The sequence below is a fragment of the Brassica napus genome, chromosome C8 (genome assembly GCF_020379485.1).
Source record: "Brassica napus cultivar Da-Ae chromosome C8, Da-Ae, whole genome shotgun sequence".
NCBI lineage: Eukaryota > Viridiplantae > Streptophyta > Magnoliopsida > Brassicales > Brassicaceae > Brassica > Brassica napus.
The window spans coordinates 1,428,873-1,453,598 of NC_063451.1; the positions used below are offsets into that span (position 1 = coordinate 1,428,873).

The 24,726-nt window shown below is 36.2% G+C and overlaps 3 protein-coding genes and 1 long non-coding RNA gene across 5 annotated transcripts; 2 read left to right on the forward strand and 2 right to left on the reverse strand.

The window, feature by feature from the left end:
* Positions 1-3,479: 3,479 nt before the first annotated feature.
* Positions 3,480-6,003, forward strand: LOC111199879. Its single transcript, XM_048766046.1, has 3 exons — positions 3,480-3,907; positions 4,009-5,522; positions 5,636-6,003. The coding sequence occupies exons 1-3, from the start codon at positions 3,593-3,595 to the stop codon at positions 5,784-5,786; spliced, it is 1,980 nt and encodes a 659-aa protein (XP_048622003.1). The 5' UTR covers positions 3,480-3,592; the 3' UTR covers positions 5,787-6,003.
* On the reverse strand, positions 5,981-10,507 carry LOC111213864 (ATP-dependent helicase rhp16-like). Its single transcript, XM_048766045.1, has 16 exons — positions 9,969-10,507; positions 9,719-9,796; positions 8,626-9,554; positions 8,428-8,550; positions 8,275-8,348; positions 8,126-8,189; positions 7,886-8,038; positions 7,714-7,799; positions 7,552-7,621; positions 7,319-7,441; positions 7,007-7,237; positions 6,817-6,921; positions 6,586-6,738; positions 6,411-6,499; positions 6,250-6,330; positions 5,981-6,151 (listed from the first exon to the last, which is right to left on the reverse strand). Exons 1-16 carry the CDS (start codon positions 10,012-10,014, stop codon positions 6,079-6,081), a joined length of 2,478 nt encoding a protein of 825 aa, XP_048622002.1. The 5' UTR covers positions 10,015-10,507; the 3' UTR covers positions 5,981-6,078.
* Positions 10,508-11,319: 812 nt separating this feature from the next.
* On the reverse strand, positions 11,320-12,667 carry LOC125575075 (glycine-rich cell wall structural protein 1-like). 2 transcript variants are annotated; one of them, XM_048766048.1, is made up of 2 exons: positions 11,703-12,661; positions 11,320-11,672 (listed from the first exon to the last, which is right to left on the reverse strand). In XM_048766048.1, the coding sequence occupies exons 1-2, from the start codon at positions 12,541-12,543 to the stop codon at positions 11,497-11,499; spliced, it is 1,017 nt and encodes a 338-aa protein (XP_048622005.1). In that variant the 5' UTR covers positions 12,544-12,661; the 3' UTR covers positions 11,320-11,496. The 2 variants fall into 2 exon arrangements, with proteins under 2 accessions (XP_048622005.1, XP_048622004.1); XM_048766047.1 differs by having other exon boundaries at positions 11,320-12,667.
* A 3,779-nt stretch (positions 12,668-16,446) lies between these two features.
* On the forward strand, positions 16,447-17,750 carry LOC106421964. The gene is made up of 2 exons (XR_007327666.1): positions 16,447-17,414; positions 17,533-17,750. It is a non-coding gene; the product is annotated as an uncharacterized LOC106421964 (long non-coding RNA).
* Positions 17,751-24,726: the final 6,976 nt, after the last annotated feature.

The window sequence follows — 24,726 nt, forward strand, 5'->3', positions numbered from 1 at the left end:
ATCAGGTTTGGTTGTGGCTCACCAAACCGGCGGAGGAGTTGGAGAATAAAGCTGAGAAGAGGTTGTGGCATCAGAGCTCAAGATAAAGCAAGGGATGTCACGAGTTTTGACGCCATTTAACATGGTGGATAACAAGCTTCATCTTTGATGCCGATGCAGTGGAACATGGTTGAAGACGATGAGTAGTAGAAGAAAAGACGCAGAGAATGAGGAAGAAGAAAACCCTACGCCGGCGACCACAATTTTTTTTAATTTTGTGTTTTTAATTTTATTTTAATTTAGTTTCATTAAGGGTGTTAAAGTAATTTACATGATAGAGGTCCATACAGATTTTTTTTGGATGCTGTAGATTATTTTTTGACCTTTTGGTCCATATGAGATTTTGGTCCAGTTTTGGGTTGGGTTTTCATGTATATTTTTGGGTTTCGGATAAAATTTTAGATTTTCATAAATATAATTCATGTATTTGAATAAAATTTAGGGTATTTTTAAATCTTCGGATCAGACTTTGTATTAAAATCCAGGTATTTTTTGATATTTTCGGATATTTTTTCGGTTTTCAGGTTTTTGGGTGTAGTTCAAGTACTTCGAATTTGTTTTGGAACATAAATATCTGAATCGATCCGATCCGAATCCAAACAAAAAATTTCTAATTATTTAGTTTGGTCCAAATGTCTAGAAACCGAAGGACCGGGATCCTACTCGAACCCGAAGAGCCTAATGCCCTTGTGTAAATGGGACAAAAATCTGATATAGACCAAATGCCTTCAAAAAAATCTACAACTTCCTAAATTAATCTACATGGACCAAGGGCTGTGTAAATAACAATTTTGCCATTAATGATAGCTCACCCTTAGCCATCAGATCTTATCTTTATGTTTTAATCTTGGCCATTGAATTTACAATTATATTTCCTTCTTTCTATTTCTCTTTCTTTAATTTTAACCACATTAACAATTCACAGCCACACAATCTTCCTTATCTAATTCTCTCATTCTACCGAGTATATAAGTAATAGAACTCGTACAACTAAACATGTTAAAAATTGTATAACTGATATAACTCGTATATAAATATTATAATTTATGTATAATATGTAGCTACTAGACACGGCTAATAAATCTTGTTTTACATATAAAATAGAGAAGCAAATATCCTAATTGGTATATAATGACAAAATTTCATCTATTTTATTTAACTTTTTTTTTCAGATTGTTGTTAAATTACTACATTATACTCCTAATTTTATATTATATACTATATATTTTTAAGGTATGTTAACTACATTAGTCATATTATTCGAACATATTTTTACAAACCTATGATGTAAAATATTGGTACAACCCCTAAAACTAGACATATACACAATTTATATAATTTTTTATTATATATTAGACGAGTATTACTGGTACAACTGGTACAACTTTGACATTTTAGAAATTAACAAAACCAATTTGGTATTCCACATGAGAAAAACAATCAAATATCTCAATTGGTATGTACTCAGAAAGTTTCTCTTAATTTATTTTAAGTTCTGGAAAAGATAAAAAATTATTACACAACTCCAAAAGTTTACATGATATACCTTATACTTTTAAGGTTTGTTAACTTGTTTGTCCACATAATTTTTGGAAAACATACATGAAATGTATTTTTACAAAATTGATGATTTCATTGTAACCGGGCAAAGACATGAAAACATAAATAAGTGGTACCACTGAGGTAACTATATTTATTATGTGGTACAACTAATATTTTCTTTTTTACTGCCAAAGTACAACTATGCACAAAGTGGTACAACTCAAAAACTAGTACAACTATGCATAGTCGATACAACTAGAAAACTGGTACAACTACTTGTTATTTTATTTAATATTGTTTTAAATGTGCATCACATTTTAAATGTGTATCATGTTTTAAACATTTTGGTTCAAACACTAATGTCGAGTAGTTTTACTAGTTGTACTATTCTTACATATTATTGTGTAGTTGAACTTGTTGCATTAGTTATAGTAAAATACATCTAAATTTTTGGGTTGACCTGATGATTTATGGGGCTTACTAGTGTGCTGAGATGGAGAAGCCGTTGATGGTTCCGGGAAAAGATCGCATTGAGGGGCCGATGGAGATGCGGTTTCTCTCTCGCAATTTCGAGCCCACTTGTTTTGGTTTGACGAAGATCCACCGTGGACACCACCGTCAAGCTTCCTCTTCTTCGCCACGACTTCACTCTTGTTTTTCACATCTCTCTTCTTCTTCACTGCGTCTTTCTTCTTCTTCGATGCATCATCTCTCTTCTTCACAGTAGAGACCTTCTTTTTCTTCAACGACGGTGGTTACTCTTACTCATCGTCGACGCTCCCTCCTTTTTCTTTTTCCAGTGACTCGTGTTTTTTGGAACCATGGTTGAATATTTTTTGGATCCGCATCTACTTTTTTTTGCCTTGAGAACAAAAAGATGAAGATGATTTTTTTTTCCGAAAATAGTACAACTAGTATAACTAGTACAACTTGTAAATAAATCATTATCCAATTCTAATATTATGAAAAATATACAATTCATGTATTTGATACATGTAGGCGGGAGAAAATTAGACTAACATGTCTTATTGGTTCTACGTCATCCTTTTTTCTATCATTTTTATACGCTGAAAACAAAAAATAAAGATCACCAAATTATTGTAAAGTTGTACTAGTTATACAAGTTTTTCTTGTATCAGTTATATTGGCTATACTCAGTATATTTATACTAGTTATACTTGTTTTAGTTGTACTAGTTGTACTAATTTGATTTGTACTAGTTGTACTAGTTGGAGTTGTACTAGTTGTATTAGTTATACTTTGCGTTCTTTTTTATTTTGAACCTCGTTCGTAGAAGATGAAATTTGATTCTAGATAAGATATAATTGATTAAATATGACTATGAGTTTATCGATTTAGATTAAAAATGAGAAAATTAGTGGATGGTTGAAGAAATTTTTTGATTTTGTTTTAAGGTGAAAGAACATCAAATGGAGAAGAAAAGGGGAAGAAGAAGAAGATTAGGTTAAAATTGGGTCGGGTTTGGATCCGGGTCGGGTTTGGATTTGGATCCGGATTGGAATCTAGGTAGGATTACAATGGCATAGGTTAGTAAATATATTTAAATTATTAGATCTCATAGTCTTTTCTCCCTATTTTTCATTTATTTTTAATTCATTTTTAAAGTAAAATAACAAGAGGTCTATATCTGATTTTTTTGACTCATGGTGGTCTATTTTAGCATTTGATCCGCGTAACTGTAATCGTCCGAGTAAACATTTACGGAACAGACCCTGCTTATTATAAAGTTCACAATTGTTAGCTATAACTTCTTATTGTGCAATTTAGACCTTGTCTACAATGCAATTAGCCAGATGTGTCCAACTCCAATAGTAATTTTAATCGTCTGAGCAAAAAATCACAGAAGAGTCCTCACTTATTACAAAGTTCACAATTTTCAGCTCTAACTTCCCATCGTGAATATTTAGACCTCGTCTACAATGCAATCGACCAGAGAGGGAGACGAGACTCTCAGAATCATCAATTCCCCAAACCCTAGATTCCCCACGAAATGGCGACGGAGATCTCGTCGGATCTGATCAACCAACTTAACCTCTCGCTTCGTAAGAACGCCAACCTCTCCTCTTTCGATTCCTCTTCCCTCAGCCTTCCCACAGCTCCGGAGGCGATCGCGGAGCTCGATGCTTCACTTCCTTACCTCCGTTGCAGAAACTGTGAAGGCAAGCTTCTGCGAGGGATCGAGTCCCTGATCTGCGTTTTCTGCGGTCAGCAGCAGCGGACGAGCGATAATGCTCCTGATCCGATCAAGTTCACCTCCACTTTTGCTTACCAATGGTTTCTCACCTCTCTTGATCTAGACGGATCGGTAAAACATCGAATCTGTTGAGAAATGCTTTTCGTTATGTTGATTGTGTTTGTGTGATATTGTGAAAGATTGAGACTTTATGAAACGGTTTGCATCTGCAGGAGATGGTAGAGGCAATAAAGGAAACGAGTGGATCAAGCAGAGGAGCTAAGGTGCCTGTTGTAAAAGGAGTTGCTTTGTCTGAGTTTCTTGATTTGGAAGTGCAATGGTGTGCAAGAGATGAAACGAGTGATGGAGTATCAGTACAGAAGAAAAGCCCTCTGAATCTAGGAGGAATCAGTCTTGATGATTATTCCGTTGAGGAAAGGGGAGATCTTTCCAAAGTTGAGAGTAAACCAGAGGATGATGATTTTAAGGATCCACGTAGTCTTAGCTTGTTTGATAGTGTCAAGAGCCAAGGAGTTGTTGAATCACAGCAGAATGATAATGTTGGTTTGGTTAAGGGAAAAGCTTCATCTGAAGGACATGAGAGTCTTAGTTTGTTTGCGGGGCAGGATAGTGTTTCTTTAGCAGAGCAGGGAAACTTTGGGTTCTTTGAGGGAAAAGATTCCGAGCACTCTTTTAAAGAGGATGAAAATCTCAGTCTGTTTCAGGAAAAAGATGCTCCGAGAACTAGTTCTTCTATAAAAGATGATAGTTTTGGATTCTTTGAGGGTAGAGATGCTCAGGGAACAAGTTCTTTTAAAGACGATGAGAGTTTTGGTTTCTTTGACGGCAAAGATGCTCAGAGAAACAGTGCTTCGAAAGAGGATGGTAATCTTGGTTTGTTGGAGGGTAAAGATGGTCAGAGAAATAGTTCTTCTAAAGAGGATGAAAGCTTTGGTTTGTTTGAGGGAGCACCATCATCAGATGATGGACTCAAGTCTTTTGATGACAAGGTTGTTGCCTCTTCTTCTGATTGGGATCCTGACTTTCAATCTGTCTCCCAGGAAAAGATTAGTGGCGATCCGTTTGTAAGTTCTCCGGTTGATTTATCTGCTCATATGGATTCTGTCTTTGGTTCCGGAAAACAAGCAGATTCTTCAATTGCTTATGTTTCCAATGCTGGTGATTGGCTGCAAGATGATTTGTTTGGTAATGTTACTGGCAAGTCTCAAAACAATGACCATAAGATTGAGGGACAAGTTGTGGGCGGCAATGGGAGTTCATCCATGGATATTGATTGGATGGGAGATGATCTGTGGCAAACCAGTGAAAAGAAAGCCATTGAGAAGACACCTACGGATGATAATGATGATGACGATGACTGGAATGCTTTTGCAAGCTCAGCCAACTCCAAGACTCCTAGTAATCTTCTTTCTACAACCATGGAAAGTTCCCAAGAAGAGATATTTGATGGGCTGTCACATGTTAAAAACGATGTTAAAGAACAGAGCGAATATGAGAAGCAGAACACTGATGCAAGCGTGATATCTGACATAGCCAAAGGTCAAGAAGGCGATCTCTTCGGAGCTTGGGACAGTTTCGCATCCTCAACCGTTTTGCAAACACCTGTGCAGCCTCCCACAAACCATGTGAATCCATCTGCTGAGCAAGATCAGGGAATGAACTTGTTCGGGGAAAGTAACTCAGAGGAAGTCAAAGCAATGCCTTCCAAAACCTCAACCTCAGAGAGGTTTCTTATACTCTCCTAAACTTGTTCTCTAATCTCTTAACGCAATATTCATTTCGTATTAACAAGAAGCTTCAGATGTAATACCCTTGTGTTTTCTTTTCCTTTGTTTACAGAACGGGTGATCCTGATGGTCAAGATCAAGTAACAACAGTATCCCGCAAGTCAAAGAGTGAAGTTGCGGAGGAGCTGATGTCACAGATGCATGATCTCTCGTTTATGCTCGAGACCAAACTCTCTGTGCCTCCAATCTCCAAGGCAGAGTAATATTATGTGACACACTGTACTATCTATCTCTCTTTCGCCTCTCCTGTTTTTTCTTGGGGCTCGAAGATTGTTTGTAATCACGTATGTATTCCATTTTCAATAACTCAAAAGATCCAACTTGCTTGCATTGTATCCAACAAATGGTATAACTCTAGTCTAGATTTCTAGTCAAAAACATGTCTTTAGGTGAAATAAAGTTTAACTGGTTTGTTTTTGATATAAGGTAAAAAAAAAAAACAAAAACCATTTGCTTCCGTCTTATGATTAAGTTTCGAATTCTAAAAAGATTAAGTTAGATGGTAAACAGAAACCTCATATCTTCCGCTGTCAACTTTCCTATGGCCTCCTGAGAACCACCAACGGTCCTGTAATGAACAAAACGTGTGTTCATGATAACTTCTTATCAATAATAGTTTATGTTCTGAAATCAAAACCAACAAAAGTAGAGAATCTTTTTACTTACCCTTCAAAAACAAGTTCCTTCTTTTTTTGAAGCTTCAGAATCTTTTCCTCCACTGTGTTCTCTATTATGAATCTCACAACCCTGTAATTTCACCCAAATCACAAAATGTATCCAAAATTTGTTCTCACCAACCAACAATATAGAAGAATTTACAGTGTAACCTGATTGGCTTGTACTGCCCGATCCTATGTATTCTGTCTTGTGCTTGCCTCTCAACCGCTGGGTTCCACCACGGATCCATCATAAACACCTACAGAGTTTTTTTTTCCACAAACAACCAATGTTAGAATATGTTTTCAATGTGTCCATCTCCATAGTTGTTAACTAGACACTTACATGTGAAGCGACTGTTAAGTTGAGAGCAACCCCTCCAGCTTTCAAACTCATCAAGAAAACTTTGCAATTCGGATCTTCTCTGAATTTGTTGATAGCAACATCTCTAGCTGCCATTGACATGCTTCCCACCAGTTGAGTGCAACCAACCCCACACTGAAAGAGTATTTCATTCTGTTATAACTAATGTTAAAGGAACATTTTCATAGCATAGTGTGTTGCTCTTTATATTACCTTCCCGAGTGTGTAGTTTATCAGATCCAAGAATGATGTGAACTGGCTGAAAACTATTGCTTTGGCAGACCCATCTCTTTCGACCATGAGCCTTATCTCTTCCCTCTGCATCCAGACATGATCACCATATGGTTAAAGAAAAAGAAGAAAAAGGCTTCAAATGCAAAAGAAACTAAACAAGAGCACATACCAAAGCCTCTATCTTTGTACTAGTCTGAAAATCATCCAGCTTAATCCGATTTAAAATGCTTGAGGCTCTAAATCCTTTAATTGTTGTCTTGTTTGCCTGCTGCTCTATGTCAGCTTTAGTAGTCCAGTCCATAGTCACTAGTGTTGAGCATGTTGGACAGGAGACTTCCCCCAGGGATGCAGCGAAATCAATCAAACAAGCTTTACAGAACACATGTTCACATGAAGTCACCTTCAAAGTTAAAATAACCAAAGAAAAATATTAATCCAACAAATTAGTCACAGATTCCTGAACAAAAATTGATACACTTACAACATTGTCCTCAGCTGGCTCATGGCATAGACCACATTCTTGGTCCTTTTTGTTCTCATCATTCAAGTTAGCATTAGCACCTCCAGAACTGGAATACACCACAAGGTATGGATGATCAACAGCCTGAAAAAAAATCCAGAGAAGATGCATCACAAACCTTCAATCTCTATAAAATCCAGAAAGTGCATTAGCTGGTTAGTTGAAACCAGAAAACTGTAGATGATGCCACACACCTGTCTCAGACGGGTTAGAAGATCAAATATGTGAGCAAAGTTAATCATAATTGTCCCAGCCTCAATATACCTGCAAACACAAATGCACATGGCACAGTCAAATATATGTTTACATGAACCAAAAGACATTAGAAAACCATAGAATAGTAGAAGGTACTTAACGTATTGAATTGGGATTGACTGTTTTGGTATAGTGATTCATAGTAATCAGACTCTTTTACATCTAGTGCATCCCTCCTCAGAGTGATCTACAAGAAGTAAAAACTTAAATGTAAAGGTCAAGCTAATAAGCAACTACATTTACATCAAGACAAGGGAGACAAAGCTAACATACGATTCTAGGAGGAAGCGCAAGATCAGCTGCCCGGCCCAGTTTAGTACGTCTTAGGAGGATGTCTTTCAGAACTTTGTGTTTAAGCAATATCATTGCTCTCTTGCCCCGTTCCTCGTTTCCATAAGCAGGCTCCGTTATTGGGTTGGTCACATTCTAGCAAAGATTTTAAACAACAAAAACAATCAGAAGGAAAGTACAAAATGGTGATCATGCTTTCAAAAATCAAGACCAATACAAAACCTTGTTCCACCAACAGAAATGCCGCACTGCATTGTGAGGGCAGCTGTGACAGTTTGCATGCGTACTACAACCAAAAGGAGATCAAACAAAAGGAAATTGAACATCTTTATTATGAGCTATGAAACAAGAGAAAGGAGAAAAAAGTTTACGTGTAATCAAGAATCTTGCAGTCACAGTCCTTGCAGAAGTAATAAGAGTATGGACTAATCTGCAGGAAGCGTATCTGAGAGGAAAAAAAAAAGAAAAATAGTCAAGATAAGAGACGTTAATGATAATGTGCAAATGCTATAAGATTAACCAACCAGAGAGTAAAGCTCTCCAACACGATTCTGGAGCGGAGTCCCACTCAAAGCCCATCTATAAGTAGCCTCCAAAGCAAAAACAGCTCTCGCAGTGTTGCTACGTCTCTCTTTGATGTAATGAGCCTGTTTATGTAGAAAAAAAATGTAAATTAAACTCTATACTGACAAAAACAAAAGAGACATGTCTTGTGTATTGACCTCATCCAAAATGACCCTGTTCCATTTAATAGAATACAAAACAGATTTCTTTCTATTCACTGAATCTTCTTCCTCTAAAGCTTGTTTAGTCTTCTTCTTCTTAGATCGCTTCCCCTTGCTACTAGCCTCTTCAGCCTCGGCTGCTGCTCTCTCTCTTTCCATTACAGCAAGAGGGTTTCTCAGCGCCTTCGCAGAAGATGGCCCACAGTGATACGCATGGTGGGTCACAAGCCTGTTCGGAAGAAACCATTTGCTGCAGTACTCGCATTGCCTCTTTCCAGGCATCACACACTTCCTGAACTCATTCTCGACCGTGGAGTATGTTGTCAAGACAAAGTCGTACTTCTTGAACTCGTTACCGTTCTTCTCTCTCTTGGCTCCGTGGTAGACAAGAACCTTAGTGCTTCCTGGTGATGTGAACCGATCGATCTCGCTTAGCCACTGAGAGACAGCAACGAGTGGACAAAGCACAAGCGTGCAACCAACTGGTCTGTCGACTTGGCGTTGCGCGAGGACGAGAGAGATGGCTTGTATGGTTTTCCCCATCCCCATCTCGTCTGCTAGTATGCCTCCTGAGACTGAGTGTTCTTGTTTCGACGCCCATGCTAAAAACTCCCTTTGGTACCTTAGGAGCGGCATGATGAGATCAGGAGGCGGCTCGGCGGTTTCGGTGATGACGGCGTTGTTGTGCTGGTCCAAGTCTACATCCTCTGTCATGTGTTGGTCGACCCATTTTTCATCCTCTTTCTCCCAGAGCTCCCACAGGAGCTTGCCTTTCTCTTTGATGAATGGGGTGGTGCTTTTCCTTTTGGTGCCTCTTGATTGGTTTGCATTTGGCAAAGGCACAAAGACAGCAAGAGGGACAGCATCCACAGGTGCAGGGACAGGATTTGGTAAATCATCATTACCATCAACATCCTCCTCAGAAACTGTTTTTCAGAAATTAGTTTTTAACATAATAAGTCTACCAAGATTAGTATACTATACTATAAAAACAGACATTATATAACATGCAAAAACGCATCATCACAGAAAAGAAGCCAAAAAGACATTAAACGTTAGAAAAACATAACATAACTCTTCAACAACATACCTTGAAACTCAGAGTCGGTAGAATCATTATCTGAAGAGGACATATCATAAGCTTCTTCATCTTCCTCCAGATTCACACCTATTTCACAAAACGTGGTAAAATACTTAAAAAGTTATGGTTTTTCTCAAACAACTGTAAACTCTGAGTCCAAAATCGAAAAAAAAAAAAAAACAAACAAACAGAGAAGGTGAAGGATCAAATAATAGACGGAAACGAAAAGTAGTGAGAAGAATGATGGATGATAATAAACCTTGGTCCGATGAAACAATCGCCTTGTTGCGAGGTCGAAGCTCCATCGTCGCACCCAGAATCTGAGGGAGGGAGGAAGAAGAAGAGAAGAGATTGAGGTTTATTCAAAAGGAGGTGTCGTTCTACATTTCCATATACAAATACGAATAGAGACCGAACATTAAAATTGAGTCGAGAACCGCGGGGGAACGCGTCAACTTTAATATTATTAAACCGAGAATATATATCTATTGCAAATTTTCATATAATTCTTTTTTTGGTATCATTAAAATGAAAATTTAACAAAATAGATTTTAAGATAGCACCGTATCGTATATTTTTGCCTGTTATTGTGTTTCCTAAGTCTTTATATAAAGATTTTTCCTTAACTTGGAAATCTTTTTACTTACAAGTTACAAGTGAAAGAATATTCATCAGTGCATGGTGGTATGTGAGATTAAGACTAATCCTTCTACAAATCCCAGAGATTTAGGTATACTAAGGCCCAATAACGTGGAAGACAACAACCTTTAGGTGAATTACTATCTCGTGGCCCATGATGACAGAGGCAAAATAAGGGCCCATAATGTTATTTGATTAATGTGCATGAGGAAAAAAAGACAAGCGGTTGAAATTCTTGAGTTCTTGACGTTAACACCCCGTGGGGTGTTAGCTTCTGGTTTTTATTTCTAGATGTCATTGAGGACAAGGGTCGGGCTAGAGATTTCATTTATGAACTCAAATTTTATAACAGCGTATCATGAGTGTTGTACAAGGAAAGTTTATAGTGGGTAAACCTTATGAGCTTTAGACATGTTGATCATGATCAACGTCTGATTTTCCACAGTAACGTTATTTATAACACTAGTTTATGCAAATTTTGAAAAAATTAAGTGAAGGTAGTGAATATCTATAAAAGCTAGATTCCGTATTGTGTTGGTTTGGTAGAGAAATATCTGACTATAGGACCTCAAAATTGAAGTCGATGGGGTATACGTACGTAACTTGTGCATGTGGACGGGATGCGGTAGCTCGTTTGGTAAGGATCTTGGGGGCCAATTGTCATGCTCCCGGGTTCGATGCCAGGCGGAGGGGAACTGCCCATCCTGTCACCAAATGCGGTACTGGGTGTTGGGCCTTGTCCCCAGCCCAGGTAAAACCCTCCCGGGTGAAGTGGACCGCTGTCTAACCGGGCCCAAAGGAATGGCCCACGTAAGTGGGGAATCCCTGGATTATCAAAAAAAAAAAAAAAAAAAAAACTTGTGCATTTGAAACGAGTCAATTCATTTGAAAGTCCACGAAGAGAAATAAATTGTGGAAACTGTTGGATTTGTTCCGGTTTGAAAAAAATCAAGAATTAAGATTAATCCGTCTTCAATATTTTTCTTATTGGAATTTCCCAAAACATTCTTACACAAAAATCGAAAAACACACATCCTGAAATGAACAATGATGTAAATCATACATTTTTCTGCTTTTAAGCATATGACACGAGTAGAATCACAAGTACGTAGTAGACTAAAACGTGAGATTGTCAATAAGTGCCTTGATTAACGGTGGCCACCACCACCACTTCCACTTCCAGAACCTTTGCCGGAGCCTCCACCAACCCCAACACCTATTCCTATTCCAATCCCAAAGCCTCCTCCTCCACCGTGTCCTATCCCATGACCTCCACCCGCGCCACCACCAGCACCACCACCGTGTCCAACGCCCCCTCCAGCACCACCACCGTGTCCAACGCCCCCTCCAGCACCAAATCCACTACCATGTCCAGATCCACCGCCCACACCGCCTCCTCCACCACCACCAAATCCACCGCCTCCCCCAACACCTCCTCCGGCTCCACCCCCAACTCCTCCTCCAGCTCCAAAACCACCACCGTGACCTGATCCACCACCAGCACCACCCCCTCCACCACCACCACCGCCTCCACCTCCTCCACCTCCTCCACCAAGTCCTCCGCCACCACCAACTCCTCCTCCAGCTCCAAATCCTCCACCGTGTCCGGATCCTCCACCAACACCACCGCCTCCACCGCCACCAGCTCCACCTCCACCACCGACTCCTCCACCGGCTCCACCACCTACTCCTCCCCCAGCTCCAAATCCTCCGCCGTGACCTGAGCCACCACCGATACCTCCTCCTCCACCGCCACCAGCTCCACCTCCACCACCAATTCCCCCACCAGCTCCGCCACCAACTCCTCCTCCCGCTCCAAATCCTCCACCATGACCTGAACCACCACCAATACCTCCTCCTCCGCCGCCTCCAGCTCCACCTCCACCACCAATTCCTCCTCCCGCTCCGCCACCAACTCCACCTCCGGCTCCAAAACCTCCACCGTGTCCTGCACCGCCGCCAATACCGCCACCACCCCCTCTACCTCCACCTCCTCCGAAACCTCCACCACCTCCGCCCCCTAGACCGCCACCACGTCCAAACCGGCCACGTCCACCACACCTGCGGCCCCACCTACAATCATCGCCCCTGTACCTCGCAGGATCGACCACAGATCCATCCCCAAGAACACATTCCACACCCAAATGTAGGAAAATTAAAGAAAGAATTAAACATGTAATACTCTTGAGCTTCATCTCTAGAGAAATGATAGTTTCTCTTGTCTTGTTTTTCTTGGGGTGTCTCAGCCTCTAGAACTAGCTGCCTTATATAGTGGATAATGAATCATCAGAGTTGGGAAAAATAATAAGCAAGTGGGATGAAGAAGCCATTAATATGGATCCCCATGCATGTTTACGTTCTACGCGTTCGGGGCCGTTGGGCCGTTGGCGGGAACACATTTAATGAAATTTTTGTTTTCTTCAAAGTCAATATATATAGATCTATACTTAGTTCAGACTCTCTCACTAGCTTTCGATCTCTAGTTTGGTCATTAAATACAATCCTTAATCATCCAAAGCTTCGTTGACATTTGAAACAATCACATCCGTAAATCACCATTAATGATTACACCAGGTTTTACCAATAACTATTGTGCTACTTGACTTGACACTTGAAAGTTGAATATTCGACTTTTGCTAAAGCTTTACCATGAAAATAATTTGAACTAGGTTTAAAATGAGATAATTAATATTTCTTTCCCTCTATTTCATAATAAGTGTCATTTTAATCTTTTCTTGTTACAAAAAAATATCACTTTACAATATCAATACAAATTATATTTACTTTCATCTGAAAATTAATTGAAAACTGCATTGATTTTATAGATAATTTTATTTATTTCAAATATTATTGGTTATAGAGGTATAATTAATAACAACTTACAAATATTTTCGTCATTTTCTTAATCCATGTAAAAAATATCAAAGTGACACTTATTTAGAAACGGAGGGAGTAATAACTTTTCATGGTTTAAACTTTTAAATTCTGCTTTTTAGTTTCTTTTTAACAGTGGTTTGTTTTCATTCGCATTTCTCGTGGATGATGGAAATATTACACCCATGTGTATACGGAAATCTATATTATTAAAGTTGAAGTACACAATGAGATTGTTTGAAAACTTGAATAGTAGTTTTAATAAAATTTGTTTGGATATATGAATAGCAGTATCTATTAATTGTATTTCCATATTTCACTTAGTTTAACAATTTCATTAATTATATTACTTTAACAATAATTCACATCATTAATTATATTACCATAATAATTGTGCATATTTTTATTTATTAGTTAATCAATATTAATTTTTTGCCAATTATAAAATCAAAAATGTTAAATAACTAGGTTTTGCATATGATTAAACGTTTGGTTTAGTTTGTTTATTTGAGTTTCAATCAGTGGAAAATTACGTAGCCAAAAACATAATTCAAAGATATATTTTTGTAAATAAAATAATAACTTAAATCAAAATAATAAAAATGTGCACATTTATTGCCACTTAATTTTCACTCCATATAATTATTTTACTTAACAAAACACTCTTTATATTTCACTTATTTTAGCCAAACACATAAAAATAGATTTTTTTATTAGTTTATAAAATCAGTTATAAATGAACATTATCTATCCATTTATGTACATGTTGTTCCTTTCGGGTATCGTTTTTTTTTGTTTTGAAACAATGTCCCGCTTAAACATTATAAATTTTATGTGTGGGTTTTGGGTTGGGTCATTCTGGATCTGGATGAATTAAGTTCTGATGTATAGGAACCTAAAAATATCTAAATAGCCAATGTATCTTAAACGGATTCAGATATTTGTAACAAAATAGCCATATTATCTGATTCGGTCCATGTCTTTTGAATATCATTAGTTATATTATGATACATCTAAAATATATAACACTAATTATGAAAAATAAATATCGATGTATAAAATGTACAAACCAATATCCGCGCGGATCAATCTCTAGTTAAATTTAAGAACAAAGCAGTGAGAGACTGAGAGTCAACGGTTGAATTCTTGAGAGAAAATAAATTTGGCTCACATGCATTTGTAAGTACATTGTCTAAACCTTACTATACACATTTAATCCCCTATATATTATTTATGAAACATTACAACTTCTTTTTGTAGCCACGTGTCATCACTAGGATGATTCTTAGAATTATTAGAGAAATATGTTGGTCCATCTAATTATATAATAAGTTTTTTATTAAACTAACCATAAATTCATTATTAATGTCATTTATTATTTCCTTAAATAAAGATTACGGAATTGCCTAATGTGGCTAAAGTATATATGACACTTAATGATTTTGAATAATAAAGATCTGATAAAAAAATAATGTATCTTCTATCAAATTTGTTTAATTTTAAACTATTAAAATAATTTAAAAAAATCACAATAACCATATTATAAAAAATTTAGATTTTTCTGTATATGTTATATTTTGAATTTTAAAAAATGACTATAAATTACTAAAACTGTTAAAAGTCTCACATTCAAATTTTGCGATCCATGGTTTAAAATTTTTGTTATGACAAAATAAAAATGATTACAAAATCATATAAATAAAAGTCTAACTTAATTAATCATTAAAAATTAAAATATAAATGTATATATATCATTCTAAATTAAACTATAAACCATATTGAATATATATTTACTGAGTTTTAATTATTCAATATATATTTATTATTTCATAATATGTAAGAACATATAATACATAAAATAATTTTTATATATTATATATAATGTTTATCCCGCGCAAGGCGCGGATCTTAATCTAGTGTGTTAGTATTTCCCCAACTAAAATCACCAATCATACCCACTTCCAAATTTATTAAAAAAATTGTATAAGCACATATGCATAATTGCATATTTATAAATATCTTTATATCGTAGATTAGGATTCTCAGAATAACAAAGGAAAATATTGGACGTGTGGTAAAGCTCAACTTTAATTTAATGTTGTAGGTAGTCTCACGATTGGTTCTTTTCCTTATACGGAGTAAACCAAATCGAAACCGGTTAAATAGAAATTTACCACAACCGAATAACAAAAGGAATTAACCGAACCAAACCAATTCACCACCTCTCATCTGATATGCAAGAACATCATCATGACACACTCTCCAACTATTGCGTCTCTCTCCGCTCTCATCCAAAAGTCCCCTCGTACTTACACGTTTCCACTCAGAAGCCTAAAGTCTGTTTGTATAGACTTCCATGAGGTTTGAATGTTCATCCTGGATCGAGTTACATTTTAATTTTCCAGGTCATGAATCTGGTGTTTGAACTGATCTGATGTACATTAAAAGATTGTACATTTGAAACTTTTTGAGACGAATTTCTAAAATAATAATAATGATAATGTTGATCAGACTAATTTCTTCTTTTTTTAATCCATTTTTGTTTTATTCTTTTCTTCTATTTTATGCATTATATAAATGCATAATTCAATTTTTTTTGTATTTTCCTAATTAATTAATTAATCGTTCCAAAAGGTTACAAATATATGATATACATTCCAACGCAAAAAGGAAAAGAAGAAAGGCATAATTCAAAAAAATTATGCATTATATATAGGCATAATTCAATAATAAATTGTAGTTTCCTAATTAATTAATCGTTTCAAAAGGTTACACATATATGATATACATTCCACGTAAAAAGGAAAAGAACAAAGGTAAAAGGAAAGTTAAAAATGGTAATATTTTAAGGTTTCCTTATCTAATCTCTATTAATTTCTATTAATTTAGGATTCTATTTTTTATCCGGTGTACAAAGGTTGTTTAAATTTGAAATGGTCCAAAAAAATATATAATAGTATCTATATATATATTGATTTAGAATCAACACAATAATAAGGCTAGGTTCTCTCCAGCAGTTGACACCTAAGCTTTTAAAATCACTAAGAAACTGCCATGTCAATAAATGAAAAAAGTTAGAGAAGCCAATGAAAACATTTTATTTGTACATATCACATTTAATATCGACAGATAAGCACGTAAGCTCGAGAATCTTCTTCATCCTCTCTAAATCCAGCGACCATCGTTCTCATAAAGTTTTGATCTTTATCTGAAGTAAGATTTAATCGAAAGGACAAAGCATAGGGATCCTACGACGAAGGATTAATCAGAAAGGGGAAGAAATAAGACGATTAGAACCAAGAACGTAGTCGGAAATGCATTGATTTGATGGGGTGAAGAAAGGGATACATGTAATATTATTATTAACTATCTCTCTCACACTCTTGATGATGCAACGGATCTGAAATTAGAAATCTTTGAATCTTCCATCTTGCATCAGAATGCATAAACGCCAAGATCTAAGATTTGTTGATTTTGAAAGAATTTGGGAAGATAATGAAGCAGATGATACAAAGGAGAGAGAGATGATGACGCCTGTGTAAGAGATGATTCCGGAGGAGATGAGTCCTAATATAATAATCACCCAGTCTCCTCAAGAGCTTCACTATTCATTTCAACATTTGCTTGTTCTGTGATTGAGCCTCTCGGCAGAAAATCGTAGGTGAAAAAAAATGGAAAAGGAGCGAAGATGATCAAGTGTCCAAAAAGACGAGTCATGTCTTTTAAGGTTATCAAGAGTGTTAGCTGAGGTTGAACATAAATTTGGATGTTCTGCTCCCTTTTTTCTTGGGATATCTCAGAACAGCCTTGCATCTTTCTATTTTATTCTTTGTGTGAATGTTTGCAGAGAGGAAGAGAAGATAGCAGCTTGGAAACATATGCACAAGGTTTGGGACAGTTGTGAGGATGAAAGTAGAACCTGCCATTAGAAAACTCGGGGTCCTCCGATCCTTCACTTATATGAAAACTCACAAAAACCAATCAAACCATGATGCTTCTATTGAAATTTCTTTTTGCTTGAATCGCAAGTGAAGCTGGAGAAAAAGAAATGAGCATCACTGGAAAAGATCTTGTACAAGATTCAAACAACCAAGTTGAAAGCATAAGAGATCAGGAGTTCAGTATTCAGTGATCATGAACAAGAAAAAAAAGTTTTGACTATAGATCCCTGCAATAAAACAGTAGCGCAACCGTAATCTTCTTTCCATGCTTTGTACATATAATTTTAAAATGTTTATCTATACTGATATTTTTTTTTTTGTTTATTTGAAGTAGAAATTACAATATATCGTTGTTATGATCTGTTTCAGGCTGTTGAAAAAACTTTCGACGAATCAGCTGTTCTTGCCGCAAAGTATCAATACCACCAAAGGTCTTCAGGGTAAGTCTGTGCGAGAGTTTGTGAGCTTCAGAGGTGAAAGCATCAATGGAGAGAAAGCTTTTTATATTTATCGTGTATCCTTTATCACAATGCTTATACATTATGTTTTCTTCCATCTCAATAGCGACAACCCAAAAAGTTGAGATATGAGATTCATGACATAGTGATTGGTGTCATAGAAGTTATTGAGAAAGCAGAATTAAAATCTCATATATAGTTACAGTTGGTTCTAAAGGTCTCCACCAAAACCTGTAAAGTTGACACACGTAAGAAAAGTCATGGCTTGTGGTTAATTTGATCAAAGATGCGTGTGTATTGTTTTATAGGAAAATTATAAAATGAGATATGATGATGGTTAAATATTATGCTCGTGTCATCTAAAAAAATAGACTGCACATTCAAAGTGATGAAACGAGCAGAGAAACGAGCTCAATGATTAAGAATATAAAGATACTCGAACAATATGCAATACAAAAAAACAAAAAATTTCTTTCACTTTGTTAATAAAAATATACACATTTGAATTCTATAAAACTAACAAAAAATGGAATAGTGGATTAAATCAGACATGTCAAAAACTGTTGAGCCTCTCTTCTTTTTGTTACTTAAGGGTACGACTGGTTTCCCCGCTACCACCGGCAAACACAACTTTGACGGTTGGTAGCGGTTATTGGCGTTTGCAACAATCACTCAAACCGTTCTAAACCGCTGCAAACCGTTCTAAACCTCATAAATTTTAAAGTTGGTTTCAGCTAGCGTTTGCGGTTGCGGACGGTTACGGGATGATAATTTTTTTTTTCTTTTTTAAAAAACAATATAAATACAAAAATAGAAATATTCAATAAAAATATTTTCTATATTTTTTAAAAAATTTAAAACTATAACTTTCTAAATATAATTTTTATATTTATTATAATATTATGATTTTTGATATTTTTATAATTATATAAAATGTAAATATTGTTAATTTATTATTTAACCACTGCTTCATTTGGTATTTAACCAGTCATAAGTATCCCACAAACGCACCAATTTATAACCGCATAATCAATCGTACAAAACTCTTAAAACTGCTAGAAACCGCAACCACCCGCATCCGCAAAATCTAACAAAAAAGTATTGTCAAAATAATAATTACATACAATAATATTTGTCATGCTATTAAATCACATCAAATTTCACCTATTTATTCTCTAACATTTTAGTATTTAATAACAAGTGATAACACAAATATAAAAACTTATAATTTATACTGATATACCTATTTATTTTAAAAATATTTTTTAATTATAATAAATATAACAAAAAGTTTTTTAAAAAAGTCCCGCAGCATCGCGCGGGTAATTACCTAGTCCTAATAAATAGCTAATCTTATCCTGCCGTAATATTTTCTGATTGTGCCACTCTAATTAAATCATAGCCTAGAAACTTCAATAAGATTGTATCTATATTACAAAAAATTGGCTATATATATATATGTTACGTTCGTTTGTAAAAAAATGGTTAACACGTAGATTTTGAGAAAAAAATAAAAAAATATTTTTTTAATGCATAGTTGTATCATGAACTAACATATAATAATGGTCAGAGAGGTTTGAAACCTTTGTTGTCTCTGTTTCTCTAAAACTAACATACAAATGTAGAATGTGTTTAAAATTTTTAAAATAACACTAAAGATTATAGACTTCAGTATATTAACTATTTAACAAAAAACAAAATATTTTAAAGGGGTTATACATAGATTTTGATAAATTTTTTAAAAATATGAAAATATTTTTTTAATGCATAGTTGAATCATGAACTAAAATATGATGATGGTCAGAGAGGTTTGAAACCTTTGTTGTCTTTGTTTCTCTAGAATAACGATTTTATTGTGGTTTGTCAACTAATTTAGGGAGCATATGAAGTTTTACTAAATTAATTGATAAAAAAATTAACGATGCCCATCTACCATGAAAGAGAGTTTAGAATACATTAATACTAATGTATAATGTGGTTAGAAATTTTAAAACAAAACTAAAGATTATAGGCTTCAGTATATTAACTATTTACCGAAAAACTAAATATTTTGTAGGGGTTAACACATAGATTTTGAGAAAAATTCAAAAAACATGAAATCTTTTTTTAATTCAAAGTTGTATCATGAACTAACATATGATAATGACCAGAGAGGTTTGAAACCTTTGGTGTCTCTGTTTCTCTAGAATTAACATACAAATGTAGAATGTGTTAAATTTTTTTAAAATAACACTAAAGATTATAGACTTCAGTATATTGACTATTTAACGAAAAACTGAATATCTTATAAGGGTTACACGTAGATTTTGAGAATTTTTTAAAAAATATGAAAATATTTTTTAATGCATAGTTGAATCATGAACTAAAATATGATGATGGTCAGAGAGGTTTGAAACCTTTGTTGTCTCCGTTTCTCTAGAATAACGATTTTATTGTGGTTTGTCAAATAATTTATGGAGCATATGAAGTTTTATTAAATTAATTGATTAAAAAATATAACGATGCTCATGTACCACAAAAGAGAGTTTAGAATACATTAATACAAATGTATAATGTGATTAAATTTTTTTAAAAAACACTAAAGATTATAGGCTTCAGTATATTAATTATTTACCGAAAAGCTGAATACTTTGTAGGGGTTAAAACATAGATTTTGAGAAAAATTGAAAAAATATTAAAGTATTTTTTAATGCATAGTTGAATTATGAACTAACATATGATGATGGTCAGAGAGGTTTGGAACTTTTGTTGTCTCTGTTTCTCTAGAATAACGATTTTATTGTGGTTTGTCAACTAATTTAGGGAACATATGAAGTTTTACTAAATTAATTGATAAAAAATATAACGATGCTCATGTACCAGGAAAGAGAGTTTAGAGTACATTAATACAAATGTATAATGTTGTTAGAAATTTTAAAATAACACTAAATAGTTTTAGTATATTAACTATTTACCGAAAAACTGAATATTTTGTAGGGGTTGTTAACACATAGATTTTCAGAAAAATTGAAAAAATATGAAAATATTTTTTAATGCATAGTTGAACCATGAACTAACATATAATGATGGTCAGAGAGGTTTGGAACCTTTGTTGTCTCCTTTTCTCTAGAATAACGATTTTATTGTGGTTTGTCAACTAATTTAGGGAACATATGAAGGTTTACTAAATTAATTGATAAAAAAATATAATGATGCCCATGTATCACGAAAGGTAGTTTTGAATACATTAATACAAATTTATAATGCGGTCAGAATTTTTAAAATAACACTAAATATTATAGGCTTCAGTATATTAACTATTTACCGAAAAACTGAGTATTTTGTAGGGGGTTTAACACATAGATTTTGAGAAAAATTGAAAAATATAAAAATATTTTTTTAATGCATAGTTGAATCATGAACTAACATACGATGATGGTCAGAGAGATTTGAAACATTTGTTGTCTCTGTTTCTCTAGAATAAAGATTTTATTGTGGTTTGTCAAATAATTTAGAGAGCATATGAAGTTTTACTAAATTAATTGATAAAAAAAAATATAACGATGCCCATTGATATCTTGCATATTTCTAATGTTTTATCCATTCACCCATGTGCATTTTGATCATATAGATTAGGATTTAGCCATGTTTAGGTTGCATTTTGCATACATGAGTCCTTATCAGGTATTGGAGTACCACATGGAGTTCTTGGAGACATTTGGGTGCAATTGGAGTCCAAAAGAAGTGTTTAAAGTGATCATTGGGCGAGCACCTTACCGGAGCGACCAGTCCGGAGCGACACCGTCAAGTCGCTCTGATCTCCCTATCAGAGCGACCTTACCAGAGCGACAGGGAAGAGTCGCTCGCGTTTTGATCACCCGGAGATGCGAGAACGAGTCCGGAGCGACCTCTCGCAGCGACACAGCGAGGTCGCTCCCAAAGCATGGAGCGACTACTCGGAGCGACGAGCGGAGGTCGCTCGCGTTTTCATGTCCGGAGCGACCTCTCGCAGCGACACAGCGAGGTCGCTCCCGAAGCATGGAGCGACTAGTCGGAGCGACGAGCGGAGGTCGCTCGTGTTTTCATCACTCAGAAACGCGAGAACGAGTCCGGAGCGACCTCTCGCAGCGACACAGCGAGGTCGCTCCCGAAGCATGGAGCGACTACTCGGAGCGACGAGCGGAGGTCGCTCCGCGTCTTATTTCTGCTCGAACTTATGGTTTCTCAAGGGCCTTTTGGTCATTTCATGATGCACGTTTTTATTTTCTAAACCTATGTTTTAATACTCTGTAAGCCACCAGGAGGCGGATCATCTTTTGTTCTTAAGAAAAACCACCAAAAACCTTTGGAAAGTCATCTCTTGAATCAATTGATCAGTTTTGTTATTGAAATTCTGTGTTCTTATATCTACTTTTTTTTGTGTTTCTCTACATGATTAATCTGAAATCCAACATGGGTTTAAGAGGAATTATGGAGATTAGTGAGTAATCCCCCTTTGAATTCATGGGTTAGGGAGATTAAGAGTGATTAGGTTAGAGCTAGGATGTTTTAGTGTAGATCATTCATAATTCCTTGCTAGCAGAGTGAACCTAATGCATCTTCTGAGTTGGCCACTCAGTTATTGATCTTTAGGCATTTCTCACCCGAAAGGTGTTCGAGGAAATGCCCGAGACAACTCTTCCTAGCTTTTAGCATACTTTGCCAAAGACATTTGTTGTTAAAGGTGCTAAGATAGCCATTGGACTTGCTAGTTATGATTACTTTCATATTATTCAACCAAAGACATTTGATGCTTGGATTGTGTTAGTAAATGAACATTCATCTAGACATAAAGTTTGTTTAGGATTGCGTCTAAGCTTAAGGTTGATAGTTTGATTGATCGTTTGCCATCCTTAGTTCGAAACTTGATCACCCGAGGTCTAATCCCTATATCCATGAGTTCTCTTTTCCCATAGTTAAGAAAGTATCTTTTAGTTATTCCTTTTAGTTAGTTATAGTTTAAAAACCCTTTTAAAAACCATTGGTTGCACTTAGATTAAGTGATTACTTGCATTTTCGGTGCTTTCATATCTCTCAGAACTGGTTCGACAATCATTTATACTACAACATTTGTCTTAGGAGCCTTGAAAACTCCTAACATCAAATTGGCGCCGTTGCCGGGGATCGAACCCGGGTCACCCGCGTGACAGGCGAGAACGAGTCCGGAGCGACCTCTCGCAGCGACACAGCGAGGTCACTCCCGAAGCATGGAGCGACTACTCGGAGCGACGAGCGGAGGTCGCTCGCGTTTTCATGTCCGGAGCGACCTCTCGCAGCGACACAGCGAGGTCGCCCGAAGCATGAAGCGACTATTCGGAGCGACGAGCGGAGGTCGCTCGCGTTTTCATCACTCGGAAACGCGAGAACGAGTCCGGAGCGACCTCTCGCAGTGACAGAGCGAGGTCGCTCCCGAAGCATGGAGCGACTACTCGGAGCGACGAGCGGAGGTCGCTCCGCGTCTTATTTATGCTCGAACTTATGATTTCTCAAGGGCCTTTTGGTCATTTCATGATGCACGTTTTTATTTTCTAAACCTATGTTTTAATACTCTGTAAGCCACCAGGAGGCAGATCATCTTTGTTCTTAAGAAAAACCACCAAAAACCTTTGGAAAGTCATCTCTTGAATCAATTGATCAGTTTTGTTATTGAAATTCTGTGTTCTTATATCTACCTTTTTTTGTGTTTCTTTTCATGATTAATCTGAAATCCAACATGGGTTTAAGAGGAATCATGGAGATTAGTGAGTAATCCCCCTTTGAATTCATGGGTTAGGGAGATTAAGGGTGATTAGGTTAGAGCTAGGATGTTTTAGTGTAGATCATTCATATTTCCTTGCTAGCAGAGTGAACCTAATGCATCTTCTGAGTTGGCCACTCAGTTGTTGATCCTTAGGCATTTCTCACCCGAAAGGTGTTCGAGGAAATGCCCGAGACAACTCTTCCTAGCTTTTAGCATACTTTGCCAAAGACATTTGTTGTTAGAGGTGCTAAGATAGCCATTGGACTTGCTAGTTATGATTACTTTCATATTATTCAACCAAAGACATTTGATGCTTGGATTGTGTTAGTAAATGAACATTCATCTAGACATAGAGTTTGTTTAGGATTGTGTCTAAGCTTAAGGTTGATAGTTTGATTGATCGTTTGCCATCCTTAGTTCGAAACTTGATCACCCGAGGTCTAATCCCTATATCCATGAGTTCTCTTTTCCCATAGTTAAGAAAGTATCATTTAGTTATTCCTTTTAGTTAGTTATAGTTTAAAAACCCTTTTAAAAACCATTGGTTGCACTTAGATTAAGTGATTACTTGCATTCTCGGTGCTTTCATATCTCTCAGAACTGGTTCGACAATCATTTATACTACAACATTTGTCTTAGGAGCCTTGAAAACTCCTAACATCAAATTGGCGCCGTTGCCAAATTCTGAGTAGATTTAAACATTGAGATTTAGTCAATTGCTTGAGACTAAGTCATTTTTATTTTCTTTTGTTACTGACTCTTTTTCACCTCCTCTTATTCTACAGGTGTATGAACTTGCGGAGCAACGGTCCATCAAACCTAGTTCCACGAGCTGCAGACATCAGAGCTTTAGAGAGAGAGTGTGCTAGAAAGAAAAGAGAAGAAGAGCAACAGGCTCAACTGCAAAGACTGAACACTGATATGGGAGACGTTCATCAGCATGATGCAGGCGTCAATGGCGCTAATAACAATGCTCCAGCTAACCAACAGCGAGCAGCTCGACCCATTGGCACTTACGATCGCCCCAACATTCATGGTCATAGATTGGGAATCCGAGCACCCGCTGTGGCAGCCAACAACTTTGAGATCAAATCAGGACTCCTCAACGTGATCGAGAACAACAAGTATCATGGCTTGGCTCTAGAGGATCCATTTGATCACTTGGACAGGTTCGACAGCTACTGTGGGTTGTCAAAAACCAATGGTGTGTCCGAAGATGCCTTAAAGCTCAAGCTATTCCCTTTCTCTTTGGGGGATAAGGCACGTCAGTGGGAGAAGTCTCTACCCAGCGACTCTATCACCACTTGGGATGATTGCAAGAGAGCATTCTTGGAGAAGTTCTTCTCT

Coding starts and splice junctions, on each gene's coding strand:
- LOC111199879 (XM_048766046.1), top strand. CDS start 3,593: ATGGCGACGGAGATCTCGTCGGATCTGATCAACCAACTTAACCTCTCG. Junction 3,908..4,008: donor CTCTTGATCTAGACGGATCG/GTAAAACATCGA, acceptor TTGCATCTGCAG/GAGATGGTAGAGGCAATAAA. Junction 5,523..5,635: donor AAAACCTCAACCTCAGAGAG/GTTTCTTATACT, acceptor CTTTGTTTACAG/AACGGGTGATCCTGATGGTC.
- LOC111213864 (XM_048766045.1), bottom strand. CDS start 10,014: ATGGAGCTTCGACCTCGCAACAAGGCGATTGTTTCATCGGACCAAG. Junction 8,190..8,274: donor TGCAAGATTCTTGATTACAC/GTAAACTTTTTT, acceptor TTTTGGTTGTAG/TACGCATGCAAACTGTCACA. Junction 6,500..6,585: donor ACTTAACAGTCGCTTCACAT/GTAAGTGTCTAG, acceptor AAAACTCTGTAG/GTGTTTATGATGGATCCGTG.
- LOC125575075 (XM_048766047.1), bottom strand. CDS start 12,543: ATGAAGCTCAAGAGTATTACATGTTTAATTCTTTCTTTAATTTTCCTA.